Genomic DNA, 27,657 nt, shown 5'->3' with positions numbered 1-27,657 from the left:
CAAGGCTGAAGTGGTTAACAATATTATTTTAGTAACATTTAAAAAGTAAAATCTGCTACAATATCTACAAGAAATGGCTACTTACTTTCGCTGTAACAATAATGCTATTTCAGTCTGAACCTTCATATACTCTTGTGCCATTTTGCAGTGCTGCTCAAACACAGCCATAGATTCCTTGGAATTTGGACATGGTGCGAGAGGCTGAAAATAAATCAGATGTGATAAAAACCAATCAACTCATTCCTGAATATACAGTACATCTTGCTAAAATATTTTATGCATGTAAGCCCTTAAAAATAAGCTGTGTCTTGTCCTGGAAAATATTAGTCCATGTTTTCTAAACTTAACAGACCCAAGTGCTGCTGTTCTAAAATACTTTGTAGCTAAACTGGAATTGGACTACAGCCCCCTACCCACTCCAAACCCTTAGTGCTGTGTCACACGGTACTTGTGGAGCATGTTGTGGAGCTTGTTGGTCATGTGATCCCTTGCAGCTCTGGCTTTCCTGTGTCAGTAATGGGCTGATGCAGGGAAAGGAGGGAGCGTGGAACAAAGGCTAGAATAGAGCTGCATAATTAATCGTTTAAAAAAAAAAATAAATAAATAAAATCACGCTCTCTATGCAAAATTTCCCGATTCATTCATTTAACAAGCGTAGAGAGTTCTCTGCTCACTCAGCTGTCAAAAACAAAACAAAAAACAAAACAAAACAAAAAAAAACCAAAACAGTCTGCCAAGTTTTTCACAACATTGTCTGCGCTAGTAGAGAGCTATAAACATTGTAACTTTTCCTTCTTAGATCAAAGGGATGAACTTTGGTATCTAAATGAAGGAAGTTTAACCACTAAGGCCTCATATGTACATGGCTGCCAGTAAATGGATGTTTAGGAGCAGTTGGGCGTTTTTTTTCAGCTGCCCCTGAACGCTCCTCTGTGTTATCGTATCAGTACATGTACACAGGGTCGTTTATAGTCATTTCTAGACAGTTGTGTTTAGAAGCATTTTTTGGAATGCAAAATAATGCGTTCAGCCAAATGCCTGTAACAGCTTGTAAACATGGCAACTCGCAGTTTAGCCGCTTTTTGTAATATATATATATATATATATATATATATATATATATATATATATATATATATATATATACACATATATACATACATATATACACACACACACACACACACACAGCACCTCCTTAATCTTGACCCTTGGGTTATATTGCATCCGCAGGAGTAGGACTAGGCAGAACAAAAAACACCTGGCTACGCTCATAGGCTGTCCTCAGTCAGTATATAACCCCCTCCCTTGCTCTAGGTATTCAGTTTGGTAGCAAGCAGTAATAGAAGTATAAAAAAACGTCAGAGGGGTGGGTGCTGTGTCCGTCGATAAACTGAGGAAGATACACCACACCCAGGGGAGGGGCCAGGACAGAGCGAGAAACAGTACACCTGCCTAGAGGAGATACAAACCATACCTATACTGTTTACAGTATTTTATTGAGCCTTATGAAGTACGGTGCACTGACGCACCTTACACATGTGAGTACCCCGGCGGGGGAAGTTTTTTTTTAACTTGTCTATTAAATTTTGAAAAACAGTATTGCACTATTAGTCTTTTTTCTTTATGCGCATCTGGGATCATTGCATTGAGGATACTACTGAACCCGTGTAACAGCTTATAGTGGTTCATATGCGTGTTTTGACTCCATGTAAAAGCTGGTCACACGCTGAGGTGAGCTTATTACAATAAGGGGTTCCTAGATATCACCTATGCATGATTCAGAGCCACGGTTGGATGTAACAAGCATGTCAATAGTATGATCACTGGAGATCACATCACCTGCATCTAGTCTCACATCAATCAACATTTTGTGTTTCTTACCACAGCCCAAGACAGGCTGCCAGAACTGTTTTTTAAAAATATAGACACACTTGTATGGTCTATGCACTTTCACCTTTTTATAAGTTTATTTATATATGTTTGCCATCACAGATGCATGCATTTAGCACTTTTTTCATCTATTATTGATATTTTATTTACTGGTGTGTTATTGTGCACCTTGTAACTCTAAGGGGTCCATATAACCTCACAGAGTTTTATTGGCACTTGTGCATTTTATATTTAGTTGTGCGATTTAGTTGTGCGTTTATTTGCTTTGCTATATTTTGCACTTTACACCAGTTGTATGTTTACTATTTTATGCACATTATTATATTCTTGTGGATCTATAACTATAGATCAAGATACAGATTATTCAGTGCATAGCCATTCCAGCGCAGCGTATATTCAATTTTGGTTTTAATGTGCGTGAACATATGAGACGCGTTTAACGTTTGCAGCTTGTTAGTGCCAGATAGATAAAGGGTTCTTTAAGGCTCGCAGGATTTTGTTGTTTTGCGTGATATTTACACTTGACAAGGGAAGGCCCAAGAAGTACTAAGTGCTCAAGTAGAATATGCCATGACAGGGAAAGGAGGAAACCAACCCGTAGCCTCCCTGGCGGTATGATTATGTCAAATTTTTGCGTCTCAAAGTGGTACAATTGTTTTGCACAGAAATTTGGCGTTTTATATTGTAGGCCTGTAATTCTTAGCAATAACACACTTAAATCTGTCCAAGCAAGCATCTAGTAGACATACCGGTATGATAAAGTTTGAAACACAAATCATAAATTATAACTATAAAAGAACAGAAAGAACAGTATATATAAAACTGCATGCAGGGCATTGGACAAAGCACTAGGGACAAAAGGGTTGTGAAATAATTTCACACAGTAATGTAATCTGTAAGATTACACTGTACTGCATTATGAATTTTTAATATTTAGAATTTGCCGCCAGGCTCCACCCCCATGCGTCACAATGCTCGCAGGGAACGGAGCCCAGCACACAGCATCATCAGGTGGAGGACAGAGCTCACAGAGACAGCGGGGGGGGGGGTGGGGGGGGGGCATCGCAGGATCCTGCAATGCAATCCCGTGTGGCTCGGGGTTACCGCTAACGTTACTGAAATTTAACACACACATACATACACACACACGCTTCTAAAAAAAAAAAACGTACAGTTTAAATGTTGGTTACCATCTGTCAAGTTAAATCATTCAGGAGAGGTTGTAAAAACGTCCCATGTACATGAAGCCTTAAAGTCTAAACCTTTTTCTGACACTTGTTTTTTACAAAGTTAAAATCAGTATTTTTTGCTAGAAAATTACTTAGAACCCCAAATGTGTATATATATATATATATATATATATATATATATATATATATTTTTTTTTAGCAGAGACCATAGGGATTAAATTAGCGATTGTTGCAATATTTTATGTCACACTGTATTTGCACTGTGGTCTTTCAAAGTATTTTTGGGGGAAAAAATACACTTCAATGAATTAAACAAAACAAAAACCAAAAAAAAACTAAACTAAACAGTAAAGTTAGCCTAATTTTTTGTATAATGTGAAAGATGTTACGCTGCGAGAATCGTGATCTTTAGTCTAAGCAAAAAAAAATTTAGATTCTCATTTTAGCCAGAATTGTGCAGCTCTAGGCTGGAACATGGAAGTCTGAGTGATGTGGCCCCCGAATTTCCAGCCCTTGCTGAGTGCTCTCTGGCAGAGGAGCCAGGGCTGTGGGATCACATGACCAGATTGGTCTAAAAAACAAAAAAAAACACAGGTAAGCATGCTGATTTGTTTACAGACCATCTTCCTACCTATCCTGCTTAACCTATGAAAAAACCTTATACAGCCCACTTCCTGTTTCTTTTCTGGTAAAAAGCCTAGGCTTATAACATCATACACAGCTCTCTCTCACTCAGAGTTTGCCAGGAAGGGAGGGGGAGGTGTCATAAGAGGGCCAATGAAAGCTGCAGGTGTTCCTCTGTGTGTCTGTGCAAATCCAAGTGAACAGGCAGCAGCTTCAGCCACCCACAGTTAAAATGGATGCAGCCAGACTTAGGGGGGAGATTTCTGCAGCATATTTGGCAAGTAGAGAATCTCAGTATATATAAAATGTGCAAAGTGGTTGGAGAGAAGCTTCAGAACGGCAAAGATGTTTTTATTACAAATTATGTGAGCAGACTGCAGTTCCTCTTTAACACTGGCTTTAACCATCCTGAATGGTGGTAAACCAAAGAAGATTAAATTTAGTAATGAGTAAAAAGAAAAAAAAGAAAAAAATGGCTATATCTATTAACTCAAAAGGAAAAACTGGAACTGAACATTTTAGGAATTAGTTCAAATTCCTGTACTGATCTTATTCAAGCAAGCCTTGACCGCTTGCGGACCAGCCACCACAGTTTTACTGCGGCAGGCTGGCTCCGCGAAATCACGTTACTGTACGTGATCTTGCGAGCCTTGGCTAGCAAGCGCGTGCCCGCCACGAGCTCTACGAGTCCCACAGCGGGTCCCGCTGACTCGATGTCCGCGGGCATACCCACGATCGCTTCACGGAGAGGAAGAATGGGGGGAGGCTAATGTAAACAAGTGTCACTGATCCGCTCTCCCTGTGATCGGGAGCGCTGATCGGTGAGATGAGTCACACACAATCCAGCACCCCACAGTTAGAATCACTCCCTAGGGCACACTTACCCCTACAGCGCCACCTAGTGTTAACCCCTTCACTGCCAGTCACATTTACACAGTAATCAGTGCATTTTTAATCGCACTGATCACTGTAAAAATGTGAATGGTCCAAAAAAAAGCACCAAAAGTGTCCGATGTGTCTGCCATAATGTTGCAATCACGATAACACGATAAAAATCACTGATCGCCACCATTACTAGTAAAAAAATAAAATAAAAATGCCATAAAAACTATCCCCTATTTTGTAGACGCTATAACTTTTGCGCAAACAAATCAACAAGCGCTTATTGTGATTTTTTTTTTAACCAAAAATATGTAGAAGAATACATATCGGCCTAAACTGAGGGAAAAAAATGATTTTTTATATATTTTTTGGGGAGATTATAGCAAAAAGTAAAAAATTAGGTGATCAAATACTATCAAAAGAAAGCTATTTGTGGGGAAAAAAAGGACGTAAATTTTGTTTGGGAGCCACGTCGCACGGCCGCACAATTGTCCAGCCAAATCCTCCGGGCAAGGATAGAGCAAAGAAGGGTTATAACCCCTGTAAAGTTTATTTTTGTCCCATTGGTGAGATTTACCTTCACTTCCTGTCCCATAGCCAAACAGGAAGTGAGAGGAAATCCCAGCAAATTAAAGAAATTTTCTGGGAACCCCCAGGTCACCAGAATTGGTGTCCCCATTGGAAGAATTGCCTTCTATTACTTTTCTGGGGACAACCCAAAATTTGGGATTTTCTTTCACTTTCAAGGATAATGATAAACAGGACAAATGGAGAGAATAAAGCTACCTAAAAAAGGGACAGACTGCAATAAAAACTGAAGAAGAAGAAGAAGGAGAAGGAGAAGGAGAAGGAGAAGGAGAAGGAGAAGGAGAAGGAGAAGGAGAAGGAGAAGGAGAAGGAGAAGGAGAAGGAGAAGGAGAAGGAGAAGGAGAAGGAGGAGAAGAAGGAGAAGGAGAAGGAGAAGGAGAAGGAGAAGGAGGAGAAGAAGGAGAAGGAGAAGGATTTTTGTACTCTCCGTAAAATCCTTTTCTCTGAAGTTCATTGACAGACACAGCATCTTCATCTGGACCTTAGGGTTATATCACCCCTTTAGGAGAGGACTAGGCAGAAAGTGTTAAAAACAGCAACACTTGCACAGTACCGCCCAGGGGGCGGTCCTACTGGCTATAACCCCTCACACTGCATCCAGCAGCTCAGTTCGTCAAAAGCAGTACAAACAGGAGGGGTGGGTGCTGTGTCCAACAATGAACTTCAGAGAAAAGGATTTTACGGTGAGTACAAAAATCCTATTTCTTTCGTTCATTGACGGATACAGCATATTCATCTTTACCTTAGGGATGTCCCCAAGCAGTGTCAAAGAAACGAGGGGTGGGAACAGCAAATAAATAATGCCACCCATAACAACCAGAGCTCCTCAATGGAGGAGTTGCAACCTTAAACAGCCGCCTGCAAAACTTTGCGGCCGAAGCAAGCATCCGAAGATGTGCCCAACCTTGTGAATGGATGACCAGGTCGGTGCCTTACACACCTGGGAAACCGGTGCTTGATGTCCGAAAGCCCAAGAGGCACCAATTGCCCTGGTAGAATGTGCCGTGACAGGAAAGGGAGGCGCCTGCCCCCTTATGGCATAAGCCTGAACCACAATCTGTCTGATCCACCGAGAAATGGTGGCCAATGAGACCGCCAGTCCCTTTGGAGAGTCCGACCTCCGAAAAGGACCCGTAGTAGACAGATACGCCCGGATCACGTCCAAGGCATGCAAAGCCACCTCTTTGGGGTGTGACGGTTGAAGACATAAGGATGGAAGCACAATGTCCTCATTTAGATGAAAGGCCGAAACAACCTTTGACAGAAACGAAGGCTGTGGACGCAAGACAAGGCCACCAACTCAGAAACCCTCCTGGCAGATGTAATCCCCACTAGAAAGACTACTTTCTGAGTGTGTCAATAAGGGGTTCTCCCTTAAGTTTTCAAACATCCGTTTCTGAAGCACCAGATTCAAATCCCATGGAGGCAGCGGTGGTCAAACTGGAGGGGCCACATGTTGAAACCCCTGAACAAACGTACTCACCAATGAATGAGTCGCCAAGGGTCACTGGAAAAAAAAAAAAAAAAAAAAAAAGACAGCCAAAGCTGATATCTGCCCCTTGATGGTGCTTAAGGCAAGTTTCTGATCCACTCCTCACTGCAAAAACAGCAGGATCCTGGAACTCAAGTATGTGCGCGGACGCCACTCCATCTCCTTGCACATGGAGATGTAGGCCTTCCATGTACGATGATAAGTCTTCATAGAAGATGACTTCTGTGCCCTCAGCATAATGGATATTGCTGAATCTGACAGACCTTGGTCCCTTAACACCTGGCTTTCAACAGCCATGCTGTTAAAGCCAGTGACGGTAAAGCAGGATTAAGTATTGACCTTGCAACAGAAGGTCCCCTCTCGCACCGGCAAAGGAACATCCGCCACCATTCGTACTATGTCGGTGTACCATGGACGCCGAGGCCAATCTGGGGCAATCAGAATTACCGGAATCCCCTCTGCCTCCACTCTGCGAAGCAGACGTGGTAGAAGTTTGAGTGGGGGAAAAGCATAAATCAGCTGATAATTCCCCCATGAAACCAACGCATTTGCCACGTCCGCCCAGGGATCCTTTGACCTGGTCACAAACCTCTGTTCCTTCCGTTTGAGTCGAGAAGCCAGGAGATCCACATCTGGCATGCTACACCTTAGGCAAAGGAGCCAAAACACATCCGGATGTAGCGACCATTCCCCTTGGTCCAGCATCTGACGACTTAGGTAGTCCACTTGCCAGTTTTCTATGCACGGAATGTACACGGCCGAGAGAGCTCTGCCCACCTCAGGATGCGAGCAACCTCTAGTGCTGCAGCCAAGCTCCTTGTTCCTCCTTGATGGTTGACATATGCCCCTGCTGTGGCATTGTCTGACTGGATCCTGATCGGACGCCCTTGCTGCCTCTGACTATTTGGGGAGGCACCTCCTGATCGCCGGAAGTTCCAACACATTGATGGGCAGGCGGGATTCTTCCTGGGTCCAGCGACCCTGGGCTGACTGTATGCCCCAAACTCCCCCCCAACCAGTCAGGCTGGCGTCTCATGTGATCACCGTCCAATGAAGAGGAAGGAACGACTTCTCGGACCGAAGGGCCAGTGACCTCAGCCACCAGAGCAGGGAATCTCTGACTAGCTGGCTCATCTGAATTTGACAATCCAGGGACAACGGAGATTTGTCCCATTTGGACAGGATCTCCTTTTGCAAGACTCAAATGTGGAATTGAGCATATCGTACTGCCTTGAAAAAGTGGCTACCATGAGACCCAGGACTCGCATACAAAAATGCGAAGACCACCTGCGGGACACCAACAACTTTACCGCAGCTTGTCCGAAGGGAGAAAGACTCTCACCTCTGGAGGAGTCCAGAAGCAATTCCAGGTACTCCAGGTGTTGATTCAACACCAACACTGACTTCTGTAGGTTCAGTACCCAACCAAACTCCTGAAGAGTGCATAGCGATTGTCACATCCTCCCTTAATTCTGAGGTGGAAGCTGCTCTCAGGAGGTCGTCCAGGTAACCCACCATTGCGATCCCTCGCTGCCTTAGCAAAGCCAAAAACGGGGCTAGCACCTTGGTGATTACCCTCGGTGCTGACGCCAGGCCAAAAGGGAGAGCTACAAATTGGTAGTGCTCGCCCCCTATCGCAAATCGCAGAAACCTCTGATGCTTGATGCATATGGGGACATGCAAGTATGCGTCCTTGATGTCCAGGGATGCCAGAAAATCCCAGACGGAGTGCAGCGACCACTGAGCGAGCCGACTTCATCCTGAACCTTTGTACCTTCACAAAGTTGTTGAGGGCCTTGAGGTCCAGGAGCAGACGGACACCTTCCTTCTTTGGGACTACAGATTGGAGTAGAATCCCTGAAACCTTTCCGGCCTCGGTACAGGTACCATCACCCCACGCAGCAGCAGGTCCTGTACTGCCCCTAGCAGGGCTTCCCGACAAGCTGGAAGAAAATGAAGGTTGGAGAGATAAAGTCTGTTTGGCGGACAAGAAACTATCTTGTATCCTGATGAAACCAGTTCGCCGACCCACTGGTCGGAAAGTAGGGAGGTCCACCAGGCTTTAAAATCCCAAAGGCGAGAGTCGGGCAGGGCAAACCTTCATGCTGTAACAGATTTGCTCGCAGGCTTGTTTGGCTTGCAAAACCAGGGGCGCTTTTATCCCTCAGCAGGCGCCTTCTCGGACTGGGAACGCTTACCTGCTGACTCGGGCGGACGAAAAATACACTTCTGAGTGGAAAAGGAGGGCCCTTGCCTTTTCTGGACAGTGGGAGCAAAGTACTCTTACCCCCAGTAACATTCTTAATGTCATCCAGCGAGGCTCCAAATAGCCTCTCTCCCTGGAAGGGCAAGTCCACCAGCATTTCAGCCAAATCAGGCGACCTAGCACTACTGCTGATACAGGGGCTCTAGAGAGCAACGGGGCCGTATCTAAGGCCGCATCACAGACATACTTAAGGCCTTGAACCAACTGGTCCGTCAGCTCCACGCAGACCAGGGAAGCCTGTTGCTTCTCCAAATCACGGTGCAACAAATTTTGCCCATTCAGCGTCTGACACCAGGGACGTGGCTAACACTGGCTGCAATGCTGACCCCACCACCGTAAACATGGACCGGGCAACCGCCTCAGCCCTGTCGACAGGGTCATTGAAAGCAGGAGTCCCTTCCACAGGAATCATGGTTACCTCATTTAACCTGGATACCGGGGGGGTCAACAAATCGGAGTTGGTCATTTCTCCAGGAAACTCTCAAAGGGGTAACGCACCGCCATGCGTTTCGGGACTGAAAAGGCACGCTGCGGTTTTCCCCACTCCTTGTAAATAAACTTATCAAAATAAGTTGGGTAAGGAAACATCTTAGTCGTGCGGGCCAGCTTGTGGGAACCCTAAAGGGACCAACACCTCTGCAGATGCCCCTGCCGTATCCTCCATCTTTAGGGTGTCCCGCACTGCTGTAATAAGTGCTCCTACAAGCGCCTTTTCCTGCGCTGACCCGGACACAGAGTTGTCCTCACGGTCCTGGTCTGCATCCTCTGACACGTCAGAATAGGGGCCACCTGTCACACGAGCCTGAATCTGAGCTTTTCCCTAGAAGACAGTGGGGGAAGGGGCATTTTTTTTACCCCCCTTGCACCCGCTGCTTCCACCCTGGCCTCCAGGACCGCTGACAGAGTGCCCATAGGCACTGCAGGGGAACCAGAAGCAATAACAGGGATGTCTGGGGAAGAAGCCCCAGCTTCTGACGCCATGCTAACCCACATTTGCCTGTCACCACTTAGGGACCTAAGGCAAGTCACACTAAATGTCCACCCTCCTCCTAGCTGTCGCAGACTGTGGGGCCCCCCGCAGGACTCACCACCCTGACCCAGGTACTGCTCTGTGCTGCTGCTATCCGCTCTCTCCTGTGTCATCCACGAGGTGTCTGTGAAAAGCGTGTTGTTCTAGAAGGAACAAGCACCCAGCGCTAGAGGCAAAATTACCTGAGGCTACTAGAAAATGCCCGCCTCAGCAAAAACGTCTGAGGGCGCCGATAAAATGGCCACCGAACTTCCTGAAAATGGCTGAAAGGCAAAAAACTGTCTGTGCCTACAAAAAAAAATGGCCACAGCCCCAGAAAAAAATGCAGCGGAGTGCGCGGTGGCCTCCCCACATGTCAAACACAGCACAAACACCCCCCTGTGGCCCAGAAACAGGGAGGAGGACAAGCGGACCCCCAACACAGCCCCCTGCCAGGACCTAGACCCCCCCAGAGGACCCCTGGCCAGGTACGTAAATACTATATATATATATATATATATATATATATATATATATATATATATATATATATAGAAAGGCCAGTATGCTGGCCTGAAATTATGGGAGGAGCCCGGTGGAATATATAACCAGCCCATTCGCCTGTCCTCCTCGTCGGTTCCGGTGCGCGATACCCGATACGTCAGGTATCAAGCGCCGGCTATTCAGACCAGACGCAGTGAGCCCGTTCGTCAGTTCCCGCATTTTTCGTCCCCGTCTTGACAGCTCGTCTTCTCGTTCAGCAGCGTCCGTCGGTTTCGCCGTCGGAGTGTCGCCGTACCCATCGAATTTGTCGTTGCACGTCGGGCTGGCTGTCGCAGGTAGGGCTTCGGCACCCCCTTTTTCAATCCATGTATTCGATGTACCGTCAGCATTCCCTGTACTCACGAGCCGCTCGCTGCTTTCAAATCGAATGTTTTCTGTGGCCCTCGTACGCATGTCGCTGTTTTCTACTTTCGATGCAGTCGTTATCACTTTTTCGACACGTTCGATTACGCCACGTCAGGCGATTCATTCGCAGGTACGGCATTCGAAACCGTTCGACTGCCCGAGCATTTCTATTAGTATCGGTCGAATCGTTCGACTCACAGCCGACTGCTTGTTACGACAAGGCAAGCAGTCCGCACGTTTCGCTTGCCCTGCTTCAATTCGAATATCCCTTCATTCATGCAGTTATGTTATGTATTTCATTCTATCTCATTCCAATTTATTTCCGTCCCAGTCATTTCTTCCATTTCGAATCATTTCTGTCACTAGTCGCGCTCCGGCGCGAATCCTGTTGCACCTCTGGTGCACCGATTCGCTTTGAAGTGCCCCCAGGGTTTGGCCTCATTTCTGTACATGCTCCAGAGACTGAATCACTCGCAGGTTCACGCACGATCCCTGATTCTTGTCTTTGTCATGGCATATCATTTCTGTCACTTATTACGCTCCAATTCGAATCCTGTCGCATTCTTTTATGCACCGATTCGTCTTGGTGTGCCCAGCTGCTACGCCTCATTTCGGTACATGCTCCAGAGACGGATTCTTTGTAACCTACAGTCCAGTCGTTGAATCCTGTCTCTGTCATGGGATATCATTTCTGTCACTTATTACACTCCAATTCGAATCCTGTCGCATTCTTTTATGCACCGATTCGTTCTGGTGTGCCCAGCTGCTACGCCTCATTTCAGTACATGCTCCAGAGACGGATTCTTTATTGTTACCATCAGTCCAGTCGTTGAATCTTGTCTCTGTCATGGGATATCATTTCTGTCACTTATTACACTCCAATTCGAATCCTGTCGCATTCTTTTATGCACCGATTTGTTCTGGTGTGCCCAGCTGCTACGCCTCATTTCAGTACATGCTCCAGAGTCGGATTCTTTGTTGTAACCATCAGTCCAGTCGTTGAATCTTATCTCTGTCATGGCATATCATTTCGGTCACTTATTACGCTCCGATTCGAATCCTGTCGCATTTATTTATGCACCGATTCGTTCCGGTGCGCCCAGCTGTTACGCCTCATTTCAGTACATGCTCCAAGGACAGGATTCATCTGTTTGGTTCAAGGGCTCGTCCTCTGATTCTTGTCTTTGTCATGGGTTTCATTTCATTTCACCTATCACGTTCCGGTACGAATAGTCACATCTGTGTACCAAATTCATCCCGGCGTGCCCCAGGAATGGCCTCATTTCAGTACATGCTCCAAGGACAGGATTCATCCGTTTGGTTCAAGGGCCTCGTCCTCTGATTCTTGTCTTTGTCATGGGTTTTCATTTCATTTCACCTATCACGTTCCGGTACGAATAGTCACATCGGTGTACCAAATTCGTCTCGGCGTGCCCCAGGAACGGCCTCATTTCAGTACATGCTCCAGAATCCGTTTCGTGCTCAGTCGCAACTTGTGGCATGGCGATCCGGATCTCTGTCATGGCAGCTTCTCTCATCTCACTGTCACATGCCGCTCCCCGGTTTGGGTCCAGTTGATTTTTCAAGGTTTGGATGCCTACCAGGGGGGCCTTGCTCCTCGGCCTTATTTCATTATAAAGTTGCCTCAAAAGGGAAAAACACAGCTTCGTTTAGGCGTGTTTCGTTGTTTTTCTCCACATTCAAGCGTAGACTTCGTGCAATCGTCGTAAATACACATCCAAGCGTAGACTTCTTGCAATCGTTACAAGCACGCATCCAGAGATAGACTAATCGCATTCATGGTAGACCTCTCGCACTCAGTGCAAGCACGCATACGAGCGGAGACCTCTTGCAGTCGTTGCAAGCACGCATTCGAGCCTAGACCTCTTGCACTCGTTACAAGCACGCATTCGAGCATAGACCTCTGGCACTCATTACAAACACGCGTTCGTGCATAGACCTCTTGCAGTCGTTGCAAGCACGCATTCGAGCATAAACCTCTTGCGGTCGTTGCAAGCACGCATTCGAGCATAAACCTCTTGCAATCGTTGCAAGCACGCATTCGAGCATAGACCTCTTTCAATCGTTGCAAGCACGCATTCGAGCATACACCTCTAGCGATCAGTGCAAGCACGCATTCGAGCGTAGACCTTTTGCAATCATGGCAAGCACGCATTCAAGCATAGGCCTCTTGCAATCATTGCAAGCTGATGTCCGGGCACAACTTATGGCAATCATTGCTGGCAGGCACTTCTGCCTGCTCAATAGGTTGCTTTGGGGAAAGCCTGGATACCTTCCTAAATGTTCGTTGTATTACAGGGTACTTATACTTATAGGCATAGTTGATCCAGGGAAAATCCGATTGCCTCTCGAGGGGTCAGGAAGGAATTTTTTCCCCTACTGTAGCAAAATTGGCCATGCTCTGTTGGGGTTTTTTGCCTTCCTCTGGATCAGCTGCGGGCGTAGAATTGGGGTGTCGGGTGGTGTGATACCTTATTATTTCGATTTGTGGTTGGACCGGATGAACTTCTGTCTTTCCCGGCCTGGCTACCCACGAAGCCTACTGTAAATCCTTGCAATCGCTGCAGGCACGCGTCCTAGCATAACATCTTGCAATCATGGCAAGCACGCATACTGAGTAACATCTTGCTACCGTCGCAAGCACGCGTCCTAACATACATGCAAGCACAACTCCCGCAGTCTTCGCAGTGCACATGCGGTAACACGAATTGCTCACAGTCACCACGTACACATCTCCTCCGACTAACTCTCGGGCAATTGTCGCAAGCACACGTGCAAACACAACCTTTAGTCATGCCAAGGCTCGCGACTTAGCATAACTTCTTGCAATCATTTGTTGCAAGCACGTTCTCAGTGGTACGCTAACTGGAGCACTTAATTGGCCACTCGTCTCCTGTGGCCTTTCTTACAAGCCACTCACTGTTGCCTGTCTGTCAGTCTCTTCCTCGGGACAGTTGAGTTCAACCTCCGTCCGCACCAGGATCGTGTTGACATACGCGACTGGCTTCTTCCTGTAGCACGCCCAGGCTATTTCTAGCCAGCGTTCAACATTTCTTATCCTCACAATGCTCGGAGAGCCATCTGTTGTTACAGCCCATACAGCAAGATCCCCACTGCGATGCGTCCGGAGGCATCGGCCCATGGTCGTCGGCCGGTGCTCGCCCATTGCGGCTGCCATCTTTACGGACATATAATACCCTCGCATATTCCCCAGTTTAGTCATCCGGAGGACACCTACAGTCCCTTCACGGCATGTCGAGCGTCCCTATGCACATCATCCCTCAGGGGTCGCGCCTTTGTGTCACGCCGATTGGTCTTGCTGTCTCTCTCACAGGATCCAGAGCAAGTCCTCAGCCGGGTCCCCGCGGCAATAGCGGTCCTTGCTATGCGGGAGGAATTCCTATCGTCTGGGAATGACGTCTCTCTGTTCATTCCCTTCGCGTCTTCCCTTTCTCCCCAGGTGATGACCGACGCAGCGGCCTCCACGGGCTTGCGGTTGGTTTTTGGCCACCTCTGGCTCGCAGCTCCCTGGCCTCCCCAGTTACTGGCAATTCCTGGCTGCGCCAAGGCACCCTCTCCGTTGGTTATGTACTTCCTACGTCGACTGGTCCAGCTCTTGTTGTTGTTTCAGTTCAACATCCATTCTTCCTTTATCCCCAGTAAATTCAATCAGGCAGCGGACGCCCTCTCCCGCTTTTAACCTTGTCGCGTTTCGTTCAGGTACCCGGAGCCGGACCAACATCAGCAGCTATCCCGGACTGGTCTCAACTGACCCTGGATTAGCCCCTCACCTCCTAGCGGCTACCCAACTCATTTGATCACTCCCTTTCCCGCAATACCCTCAAGGCCTATCAATCAGCCTGGAGGGCCTTTAACCAACTTCGTCACGTATCACAGTACAGAGACGTCCCGTGTCAAGCAAGTCACAGCCTTCATTTCCTACTGCCACTCGCAGTTGGCGCTATCCTTTAAATACGATCCGGCTATACCTGACCGGTGTACAACATTTTACGTCCCTCCAGGACCCTACCGTACCCTTCCTATTTTACCACGCCGTTCGGGCTGTTATGCGCGGTATCCAGGAAGCGCCAGCCGATGACCGGCACCAAAACGACTGCCTATCACAGGAGACGTTTAGAAATATGTCAGATTTCCTGGCTACTTCACCTTTTCGGTCTCCACATTGGTGTCATTTACAAGCAGCCATACACCTGGCCTTCTACGGCTTCTTACGGCCAAGCGAGTTTACTTGTTGTAGCCTCACAGCACGCATGCTGTACGAGCACCACCTGGTCCGATACGAAGACCATTTCGTCTTACACTTAGCAGTCTCCAAGACGCAGCAGCTTGGCTCGGGTTCGGACATACACCGCTATAAGTCCAACTACCGCTGGTACCCGGTCGCCATTCTCGCGTGCCTGTCGGCCCTTTTTGGCTGATCAACCAGGAGTTAGTCCTCTTCTGCTATTTCTCACTAAACCTCTGAACGCTGCCCGGTGGAACGTGTCAGGATACTCCCGGGTATCCTCTACCTCTGTCCTACTCACATTATCAAGAAGTTGGGCAGATGGAGGTCCACCTGTTTCGCCCGCTACATACCCAATCCGTAAGCGGAGATGTCCCAGGCCTTCGTCGAGCTCACCCAGTAACAAACTTGGATCAATAAAATGCAACCCCTACCTGAATGATTTTGCCCCCTTATTTTGGTATACCGTACGTCAGACCAGGGCACACTTTCAGGTCCATTTCAAGTAAGCGAGTTTATGTTAACCTTGTTTGTCATCCTTAACCGTATCGGTCAGAGGGCTCCATACCATAAATAGAAAGGCCAGTATGCTGGCCTGAAATTATGGGAGGAGCCCGGTGGAATATATAACCAGCCCATTCGCCTGTCCTCCTCGTCGGTTCCGGTGCGCGATACCCACCCACCCATCCCCCTTTTCAGGGCATTTCTCAAGCATCATACTCCTCATGAGAGTACTCTTTTCTCCCCATTCATATTCATTTCATTTATCACCCACTTTCTATCTAAGGTATGCCCCCTTATTTTGGTATACCGTACGTCAGACCAGGGCACACTTTCAGGTCCATTTCAAGTAAGCGAGTTTATGTTAACCTTGTTTGTCATCCTTAACCGTATCGGTCAGAGGGCTCCATACCATAAATATATATATATATATATACACATATATACACATATATACACATATATACACATACACACACACACATACACACACACACACATATATACATACATACACACACACACACATGTGACTTTCCTGGTCAGAGTAAACCACCAAAACTGTATGCACAGTTATTACACAGATAAACAGAATTTATGTAGCACAATTTATTCAGTAATTTACATACTGTACATACACAAATTCACAGTCACCGCCTTCAAGGATTTTACAATCTGGGGTCTAATTTACATGCATGCACGTACATACTAGCGCCAAATTTAAACAGTGTCAATTAACCTACTAGTTTGTCTTTTGGAAATATTTACCTTTACTTACATAAATTATAACATCTAAAAATTGAAGATATTTACAAACCTGCAATTGATGGTCAAGTGTAAGATATGCCATTGGTATAGAGTTATCTGATCCATTGGTATCTGAAACGTAAATGTAGGTATTGGAACTATGCAGTAAGCCAAGCATACATCAAAAAGCAAGTTAACAGTTTTTTTTTTTTTCATATCATGGGCTGAACAGTTTCATGCTGTACAACTGGGTAGAAGAAAAGTCCAGAAAAAACATAGCCCAACATCATTTTTCCCCCAAAAATTGTGATTGTAAAGTCTTTTTTTTAATCCAAAAATAACATTTGGATTTGCACAGAGCAGCTTGTATCCTCCTCTTCTCGGGTCTCTTTGGCGTTCTAGGCCCCTGCTGTTAATCAAGGTCAGTTGGAATCAGGAGGAGAGTCCCGGACGGCCGAGGAACTCAAGGACATTGCTTGAGAGGAATAGGGCTCAAGTATTAGGGAGTACTGGGGTGGTTGCTGCACACAGAAGATTTTTTTCTTTTAATGCATAGAATGCATTAAGAGAAAAAACCTTCTGACTTTACAACCAATTTAAGCAAAAGCAGAAAGGATTAACCTGGTCTATTGTAAAAACGACCTTACACTTATGTCTCTGCACAAGTATTGAAGTATAATTAAAAGGCAAAACTTTTTTTTTTTTGGCTTGGATAGAGTGGAGGTAGATTAGAACTGTCGATTAGAATGGTAGATTATTGCTGTCTGTGTCCTTGTTAGGGAGACTCATCCTTTCCATTTGTCCTGTTTACTATTATCATTGACAGTAAAAGAAAAATCACAAACTTTGGGTTGTCCCCAGAAATGTAACAGAGGGAAACTGACCTAGGGGGCCGTCCCCAAGGGATTTCCTTAATTTGCAGGGGGTTTCTCTCACTTCCTGTTTTGGCTGGGGGGGAACCGATGGGTTATAACCCTCCCTTACACTATCAAAAAAAGCTTTCTTTTGGTGGCATTTCATCATCTTTGCAGTTTTTTTTTGGGCTATAAACATAAAAAGATCGACAATTATGAAAAAAAAAAAAAACACAATATTTTGTACTTTCGTAATCTTTCCTCAGTTTAGGCCATATTCTTCTACATATTTTTGGTAATAAAAATCACAATAAAGCGTATATTGATTGGTTTGCGCAAAAGTTATAGCATCTACAAAATAGGGGAAAGATTTATGGCATTTTTATTATTAGTTATTTTTTTTTTACTAGTAATGGTGGTGATCAGTGATTTTTATCGGGACTGCAACATTATGGCGGACAGATCGGACACTTGGCACATTTTTGGGACCATTGGCATTTATACAGTGATCAGTGCTATAAAAATGCACTGATTACTGTGTAAATATCAATGGCAGGGAAGGGGTTAACAGTAGGGGGCAATCAAGGGGTTGTGTCTCCTAGGGAGTGGATTCTGTGGGGGGATGACTGACTGAGTGAGGAGACCGATCGCTGTTCATACTTCGTATGAACAACAGATCGCTCTCCTCACCCCTGACAGCACAGAGATCTGTCTGTTTACATTGACAGATCTCCGTTCTGTCTGTGTGGCTCGATCGCGGGTGCCCGGCGGGCATCGCAACTGCCGGGCATGTGCATCGACTCCAGCGTCGTGTCCCCTAGTGGTCAAAAGGTAAACCAACGTAAGATAATGTCGTTTCACCCAGGGGAGCCAACCTGCCGCAGTACAACTGTGATGGCTGGTCGGGAAGGGATTAACAACATTAAGCAAATAAATGTATGGGTGAGGATATCCCCCATACTGCAAGAACAGTTGCAACGTTTTTAACAAACACAAATAAATTGGTTCTTATTAACTAGAACACAATTTGGGTGGACGGAGAATTAAAATCAGTAAACTGGACTGGAGGAGGGGTAGAAGGCATTACTTCACTAGCTCTGAATACCACATTTTCTATATTTGCAGCAAAGTACCTCATGTACATTGAGTCAGGTTCAGTGTAATAAAAAAACAGTACCACAAATCCAACATGATTACCTGGCCAAAAAACTTACATTGTAAAAGAAGAAGAAACAAAAAAAAAAAAAAAAAAAAAAAAAAAAAAAGTGTACAGTTATGTACTGTCAGCAAATTGGCATGCAGAATGTGCACTGCACCCATAGTAATTTCTAGGGCAATAAATTCTCTCTGTGTCCACATAACCCCCCTTAATAGATTCAGAAACCAGGTGTGGTTTAGGCTGGGTTAAACAATCATACTTCCGTTTCCAGACTACGTTCCCATCCACTTGTATTATCAATGCTGGCTGGTTCCATGATTCTGCACAGGAGAGAGAAAGACAGAAGAGGAAAGGTATCTGCTGAGAACCTTTACATTTCATGCAGATATCTTGGACCCACTTGGCTAGGAAGGAATGGGGACATGGTAGTGTGAAGGCGGAAGTGTAGTGGAGTACAACAGGAAGTGTGTCCTCAGAGATGAAGGTTTGTCTCCCCTCTAACTGCTGTTGATAGAAGCCTGCTGTAAACCTGGCTAATGGTTAACACTGCTATTCAGCTGGGAGAAGAATGTGAATGGCTGCAAAACAAACCATATGTAATTGGAATGTTATATACAAATAACCTGTGAGTACATTTAAGTTGACTGTGGGGAAACTACAGCTGTCCTTTAAAACTTCTTTGTATTTGCTTTTGACCCTGTATATTTGCACTTTTTCCTAAATACAAATTGGGCCGTTTTCCTGACCATAAGTACAACAGATATACAAGAGAGCAGACTGTAAAGGTATCTGCTTACCTGAATCTTCGGGACCCCAAGGAATACCACGTGGAGGCTTGTCAGGGGTTGGTCCTGAGGTAGTAATCATCCTCACACTAGGACTTGAGGATCGGCTGCTACTTCTACTCTCCTAAAACGCACAAAGGAAGAGTAAAATATATCATTACAAGGTTACAGCTTACAGCAATTTTAAACATAACCATTTAAATAGGTATGAAAGTGCCAATGACATTCAAACCGGCATTAATGGCAATCATATGGCAAGATAAAATTGTGATAAAATATAGGGAAATGCAGATCAATTTGAATTAAATAAGTTCTGTGGCAACTCCGTCGATCCCCTAGACACGCCTACCATTGGCATCTTTATAGATTTTTTATTCTTTTCTTTGGATGCCATCTGGGTTGCACAAGTTTTTTCCTGCATTCACACTGGCTTTTCTCATGGAGACCTGCTAAACTGTCCAGAAACCGTAAACTGTACTATTTGTTATGTTCTGTTCTTGTGCTGGTTTCCTTTTCACCCCTTCCTTTTCTCACCCTACTGAAGAAAGATTATTTTTAAAAAATAATTTGAATATTATTTTTTAATGTTGAATTAAAAAAGAATTAAACACAGGAAGAGGAAGATGGTTAGGGTATGTATGTCAAAATGGCTATACATAAGGTTTGTATGTGGAGGAAAAGAAAGAAAAAAGTTCCAACAGTAAACCATACAAGAGAACCATATAGAACTATATGTTCTCTAATCCTAAATACATTTTCATGATGCAAGAAAACATGTTGTTGTGTATATTATACCATTTGTTATCTGCTACTTATCCATATTGTAAAATTTACACATGTAAAACAGAGGAAAGGCTTACCTAAACGTATTGCAGGGATGGTAAATGTTTACATACTAGGATGGTCAGTCTATGACTAACTGCCTCTATAGCCTTAGGTTACGTTGGGATAGTTATACAAATTTTTAAGACTTTACAATACATTTTAATGGCCAATTAGAAACCTATGGAAGCCCAACATCATTGTCATACAATTTCAGATTACATAAAAGAACATGATCAGTACTTCTTTTAGGGACAGTTCACAGCATAATGCCTTCGAAGAGCATTGCATTTGTGATCTGAAGACGGTGTCAGTGTTAACCCAACGACACCCCAAATGCAGAGTGTTTGCCTACACCGGATTCCAAGGTACAGCAGTACCATCCGATTCAGTTGCTGTGAGTTTTTTAAAATGCGGTCCCAGCACAATTTCAGCTCATTCAAATGAATGGACTGAAATCGCACTGCACCCAAATCACATGTGAATCACACAGGAAAGCACTGCGCATTCATGGTGTGAATTGCCCCTTACACCATTTCATAAAAAGGACATACAAATATAAAGCTTAAATTGTACACATTAATATGAAATAATTGGTGAACAAAGGAAAAAGCATTAACATATTCATCTAGGGTATCACAGTGTTCCTCACCTGACTTGACTCAGTTCCAAGAATGCTGACGTCTTGAACAGATCTGCGCCTTTGCTGCCCGTTGCCTGCTGGATAGCAAACAAAAAATGAATTACCAAATGCTGCCCTCACATGCAAATGTGGGGTTGCAAATGTGGAAGCCTGAAATCTGTACATGTCCAGAGGCCGAAGGAAATCGAGGGATCGACACAAGGCACGAATGACAGCTGCAACATTTCAAATTGAGAAGCACTGGCGAACAGACTATATTACTAGACAATAACCACTCCTATCACACAAACAGGCACTTCTCTCTTCCACCATCTTTTGTGCATTTGCTGTCCAGGGCTGATGACGGCATCTATTTCCAGGACCTTACGTGATAAGGCTGCTGACCTAATGTGTCTACAGCAAACCTCAAAGATTTCTGCTTTCATTTTACCTTCGTGAATAAATGCCAAACATAGGTCTCCTTTCATCCTGTAGCAAAAATAGCTTTAACCCCACTGGCACTACAGTGTAAAAATCACATCTTGCTGTCCGTATGTTAGAGAATATAGTATTCATCCACTTCTGTCTGCTCATCATCTGCTAGCAGCACTCAAACTTCTGCCATCTATGCTTACAATAAAAGGGAGATTTTAACACAACATATGCCTAAGGGAAGAGAATGTGTAAACCACCAAGGACATTTACAAGCATTTTTTTTCTTTTCAGAAAGCATTACGTAATGTTTGTGTTTTGTGCAAGGAGGGTAATCAGTAAGCAGAAGGGAATCCTGGATGGTTTCAAGCAACAGCTGAGACAATGCTCTGAATTCTTTCTTCACAATGCACACAACTGCATGATGTTTCATAGTAGCAGTAGGACAAACAGTTGCTGTAGATCCCACCCCAGGCGCTGACAGTTTTTAGAATGACCACAAATCTGTCTCATCAGTTTACCCTCTACAATAACATCCTTATTCTAAACATTATAGTGGAAAAACCAAATGCAGTCCAATCTTGCAAAGCAGAAGGCCATATTTTGAAATATGATTGCAACAAAAGGATATTCTTTTACAATTAGAATATAAAATAGAATAAATCAGTCAGTGATAGGTCAAAGGCTTAAATCCATCACCAACAACTGCGTTTATTTCTTCATAAAAAAAAATATTTGAGCTCTCTGTGAAACATCACAGAGAGTGTATAGGTGTGTTATTTACAGTGTTTGGCCTTTTTGATTTCCACATCCATTGGGATGTGCCCGATTCTGAAGGTTCTCTTGCAGTTGGATAGCCAAGGTTACTTTGAATGAACTTAAATCCAACTTAACTGGGGAGATAACCACTGATTTTGATTACATGCTTTCTAGGGCTGCAATAAAGTAGTTTGCTGTATAAAAATCATTAATCTCTTGCCAATCAAGGTTTTTAATTACGTCAGAATGGTGAGCAGTATACTCCCCCCCCCCCCCAATTGCATTCATTCTGTAATCTACAGAATTTTGCACATCTATGCTTAGGACTGGTATTTTTTGTTACTCTGTAGCAGCTGATGTGCCAAGTCACTAACTTACGCATTTTAAAATTCAAATCAAATTTGTAAATACGTTTTTGTTTGTCCTAAAAAAAACCCCTCACAAATCCTGTACTTTTTGACCCTTACACCTGCTTACACTTGTTCTGCTGTTGGACAAGTGGTTCAGAGGCTGCTACTCTGCCGTGGCAGTTTCCTTTCAAGGGTATTGCAACTGTATAACCAAGGCTGACCATACATTATAGAATTTTCCTTTAGATTTACCAAAACCATATAACATGGTCAAACCTAAATACTTTCAATTTCCCTTTCACTACTTGAAGGCAAGTTGAAGGTAAATCTAAAGAATTGCATAAGAAAATTGTATGAAGTATGGCCAGCCTAAAGCCGGGCATAGACTGCTCGAATCTCAGCTGGTTCAGCAGCAACTGGGCAAGATTCGAACTGTGTGTGTGTGTGTGTGCGCGTGCTGAAAATAATGTTTAGGAAACCATATCAATTCAGTAACTTTCAAGCATTACTTTAATGACCATCACATCTACGCATTCAGACCAGGGGGACTTCTTCAAATTTTGTGTGAATCGGTATCTAACACAAAGTGCAGAAAAGTTAAATCTGTCAAGCATACAATGCAAAATTATATATATATATATATATATATATATATATATATATATATATATATATATATATATATATATATATATATATATATATATATATATATATATATATATATATATATATATTTATTTTTTTAAATGAGTGAAATAAACACAGTTGATTTTCTTAGTCAAGTTTGTGATTCCTGTTTCTAGTCTAAAGAGGCCCTCTAGCTTACATTATTAAGCTGGGGATCACATTTAATCAATGTAATTATACACAGTAAATAAAGCTGCAAGTAGTTAGATGATACTATAGGTGTCACAACATACCTGTACTGTAAAAAACAACAACATGCCCAGACTGTCACCTGTCCAATATTCATAAGAGAATACAAACATTTTGAAACCCATTATTGCATCTTCTTTAAGTGTATGTAAACTCCAACATAACTGATTTCTCGTATTTGATCAGTTTTCTCTGTTCTAAATACCATTAAAAACCATTTCATTATATATGTTCACCAACTTGATCTAGGGCAGGAAATGTATGTGCTGCTAGCAGGACTACCAGATGAAAAAAAGAAGAACAAATGTTACAGAAAAATACAGCCCAGCGTCTAAGGACTGGTAAGCTGCAATATATTATATTTTTGTGTTTTAGTTAAACTTTAGAAAAACATTCTCTGCAATCCTGCAATAAAGGTCTCAAGCACTGTTATATGTACAATAAAGGTATGCTGCGGCACTTATGGTGCATTATAGATATCTGCAGTCCTAGTTAAATGTGTGGACACTTTAAGCGTTTGCCATAAAAAAAAAAAATCAAAACATGCTAGTATTCACTCAGTACATAAACCTCAACCAACAGCACTGCTCTAAAATTAGTAGGAAATAAACATGACAGAAATATTTCTCATTCCTAATTTGATACAGAAGCACTTGTGAATCTCAAGATGCACATGCTGGAAAGGAATGAGAAATGAAGTCACAATTATTAGGGAGGTGGGGGTCAAAGAATAGCAAGTGACAACAGTAAGCGCATGCTATGCAATTAATTAACATGTTTAGTGGAGGACGTTTATTTTGAACATGGCATGCATGTTATTTTAAACACTGCTTAAACCCACTAATAACAGAAACATTAACAATCAGAATCAAATACTTTTTGCTCCAATTATGTGTTTGTCCCAAGTGTTCATCTCAGAGAGAGAAAAAAAAAAAAGAATTTTCTGAATTGCTTTGAAAAAAATAAAAAAATAAAAAGCAAGAAAGAAAGAAAGTGTGGCATTAAAAGGATGACTGGTTATCTCAAAGGTTATTATTGTCACTAAATAAAAGGAGTTTTAGATTACCAGTAACATTCTTAATTAACCAGATAAGCAGCTGTCCCTAAAAGTGGTTGTAAAGGCTAATGGTTTATTAAAAAAAAAAAAAAAAGAAAGAAAATAAACACGCTTCTTAATTGGAAGAACGCCCCTTTTTATATGTTCTTTAAATGTTTAAAACTATTTGGACCTTTTACCCATTCAGTACGTATTTTATATTGTGGAAGAAACACATTCTGTGTCATCATTTTTGTATTCTTTCTTGTGAAATATTTCAATACAAAAAAAAAAAAAATCTGGAGACTGCTAGTAAGCCATGAGGTAATAAGCAGTCAGATCTACATAAACCTCTCATTCAAAAGGTTAGAAAATAAACTGCTAAAGAATAGGAAAAAATGATCTCACAGAAGAAATGCGTCATGCAAAAACACTGATTAAAAACTGGAGCCTCGTGGAGTAGGCAAAGGTTATATGGATACACTCGGGCAATGATGGCAAACCTTAGCACCCCAAATGTTTTGGAACATGGGAAATGTAGTTCCACAACATCTGGGGTGACAAGGGTCATCACTGCACTAGGGAGTGATCCTGCAAAGCTTTGCCAGTGTCCAATTCTCTGAAGTTAGTGGCATATAACCTATGATCTAAGAATAAAAGTCCTGTGTCGTGCGCTGTACAATAACCAGCTCATTCATATGTGCAAGCTGCGCTGTGTACAGTGCTGAGCAGCTGTATGCGCTTGTTCCGACATGTGATCAAGAGGCCGTAAAACCATGGCTGAACGATCTGGCTTTACAATTCTCTGGTCAGTCCTGTGAACGAGTCCCAATATATATATTCTTAGTTGTGTAACAGCACAGACTATATGACACTGGTCCCCTGGTATTTCTTCAGCTCACGAAACAGCTGTGTGTACAGCAAGTTTTGTAAAGCTTTCAGCAATCTTTGAATAGCATTTTTGAGGCTTACATCAAGCTTTGTTGAAGCCTTAAGGCCCCATTCACACCTGAGCGTTTTGTAGCTTGAAGCCTGAAGCTATAAAATGCTGGAGGGGAAAAAAAAATCAATTATTCTCAATGGAGAAGGTTCACATCTCCACTCAAACGCCTTAAGCCAGAAGCTCGAAAACACCTGAAGCTCAAACAAGTTCCGGAACTTTTTTTTTTTTTTTAGGCTTTTTACTTTTTTTGGTGACTTTTTGACATGTACAAAATTGCAGCAGAATCACACGACTTTCTGCCTGAAAATGCTACGCTCAGGTGGGAATGGGGCCTTAGAAAACGTCAGTTTCAGTTTGGGAATTTTAAATAGAGACCTCTGTAGGCGTGATAATTAAAAGTTGTAGCAAGCATCATTAGGCCTTCAACAAATCTTTCAGCAGACTGTTTAATTGACAGCATTTCTATTAGGATCCGTCTTTAACATTCCCAAACAACATTCCCAAACAGAAGTAAGACAAATGATAAGATTTCAACAAAGACAGCTGAAAGCTGTGCCACTGCTTTGTAAAAAGCTGTTTACACTGCTCTTATACAAGCCACAAACAGACAGGCCCCAGAGGAAACAATATAGAAATGTACAAACCATAGACTACAGGCAGCAGGAATACAAAAATAGGATTTTTATAACAGCTTACCTGTAAAATCCTTTTCTTTTGAAGTACATCACAGGACACAGAGCCATAGTAATTACTATGTGTGTTATAGTCCACCTTCAGGTGCTGGACACTGGCACACCCTAAACAGGAAGTTGCCTCCCTATATAACCCCTCCCACTACTGGGAGTATCAGTTTTGTAGCAAAGCAATACACACGTATACTAGAAAGAGAGGCGGGGCCTCTGTGTCCCGTGATGTACTTCAAAAGAAAAGAAAGTTACAGGTAAGCTATTATAAAAAAATATATATTTTCTTTAATTGTACATCACGGGACACAGAGCCATAGTAATTACTATGTGGGATGTCCCAGAGCAATGCCAACTGAGAGGAGGGAGACACAACCAAAGTAGCGCACCATGAGATCAGAGGATTTATACTGCTGCCTGCAGTACACTGCACCCAAAGGTGACATCCTCATGTCTTCTAACATCCACCAGATATAATCTGATAAATGTATGGATTGAAGACTGAGTTGCGGCCTTGCAGAATTGAGCCATGGAGGCTTGGTGATGCACTGCCCACGAAGCACTAACAGCCCTAGAGGCGTACACTTTGATTTGAGAGGGTAGAACTACATCTTTAAGCCACAAGCTTGAAAGATTACTTGTCAAATCCATTTAGAAATAGTAGATTTCTTCGTGTTGCCTGAAGGCCCTAAAAGAGGACAGGCAGCATAGAAAACATTTGTTTTCCAAATCTGAGCAGTCGCTTTTAAGTACACTTTGACTGCTCTCACATCACGAGAATGTAGTGATTTTTCTTCCATAGAACAGGGTTCTGGAAAAATGAAGGTAGAACAATATCCTGGTTTAGACAAAAACCTGATATTACCTTTGGTAAAAAGTTAGGACGAGGATGCAATACTACCTTTATCCTTGCGAACAATAAAAATGTGGCTCTTTACAAGAAAGAGCAGCCAATTCTGATATCCTTCTTGCAGCAGATATGGTTACCGGAAAAAATTGTTTCCTTGTCAAAAAAGGACCAAGGGAATATGTCGTATCAGCCCAAAAAAAAAAGGCTGTTTTGTAATGCCGACAAAACTAAAATCAACCGGAGATTAAGCTGCGTTACCCCCTGCATAAAGTCATGAACCAAAGAATGCGAAGCAAGTGGTCGCTGAATACCTATAAGGCCGAGACCTGTCCTTAGAAAGCACTCAAGGCCGGCCTTATTTCTCACCCCATCTGCAGAAAGTCAAGGATTCTACCTTTGAGCTATTTTCTGGGGTGCAACTCCTGGTTTCACACCAGGAGACATACATTTCCTAGACTCCATAATATATAATTATGGAGGCTGGCTTCCTTGCATTAACCAAGGTAGAAACTACTGATCCTGACAGCCCACGTTTCTTCAGAATGTGGGTCTTCATAGCCAGACTGTTAAATTTAGTGTATGTAAAGTAGGATGGAACACTGGACCTTGCGAGAGAAGGTCTGGCCGTGATGGTAGGGACCATGGGTCCCCTACTGCCATCTTTACCATTTCTGCATACCAAAATTTCTTGGCCCCCGCTGGGGGTCACAAGAATCAACGACTTCCCTTCCTGCTTGATCCTGCAAAGAAGTCATGGACACAGGTAGAACAGGAGGGAATGCATAAATCAGTGAGAAACTATTCCACGGGAATAGCAAGGCATCTGTTCCGCATGCTAGGGGATCCTTTGTGCTAGACACAAAGTTGTGATTAATATAGGCCATTGCTGTGGCATTGTCGGATTGAATCCTGGCAGGACAATACCGTAAACTGAACGTTCAGACCCTCAGGACCAAGAGCTCTGCCTGAAATTCAAAAATGTTAATGGACAAGGCCATTTCTGATATTGGCCAGTTCTCTTGGACAGTTGCCTCTTCCAGGACTATTCCCCAACCTAAACAAAAAAGGTTGGCACATGTTACCACTTCTCAGGTAACTGAAGGAAGGACTTTCCC

At 43.5% G+C, this 27,657-nt stretch overlaps 1 protein-coding gene across 5 annotated transcripts in view; it reads right to left on the bottom strand.

Moving 5' to 3' along the window:
• Positions 1–27,657, bottom strand: part of MAP3K7 (mitogen-activated protein kinase kinase kinase 7) — an 87,298-nt gene that overhangs the window by 7,242 nt on the left and 52,399 nt on the right. For 3 of the 5 annotated variants that reach the window (XM_077487238.1, XM_077487241.1, XM_077487240.1), the window contains 4 exons: positions 20,641–20,708; positions 19,179–19,290; positions 16,439–16,500; positions 86–201 (listed from right to left, as the gene is read on the bottom strand). In XM_077487238.1, the coding sequence (XP_077343364.1) occupies positions 86–201; positions 16,439–16,500; positions 19,179–19,290; positions 20,641–20,708 (358 nt within the window). The remainder of the gene's footprint in view (positions 1–85; positions 202–16,438; positions 16,501–19,178; positions 19,291–20,640; positions 20,709–27,657) is intronic. The other 2 variants (XM_077487239.1, XM_077487242.1) reach the window with 1 other exon arrangement.

Source organism: Lithobates pipiens, unplaced genomic scaffold (genome assembly GCF_037356315.1).
Source record: "Lithobates pipiens isolate NorthernLeopardFrog02 unplaced genomic scaffold, aLitPip1_a1.2 Scaffold_18, whole genome shotgun sequence".
NCBI classification, from domain to species: domain Eukaryota; kingdom Metazoa; phylum Chordata; class Amphibia; order Anura; family Ranidae; genus Lithobates; species Lithobates pipiens.
This window is presented reverse-complemented; position numbering and strand designations above follow the sequence as displayed.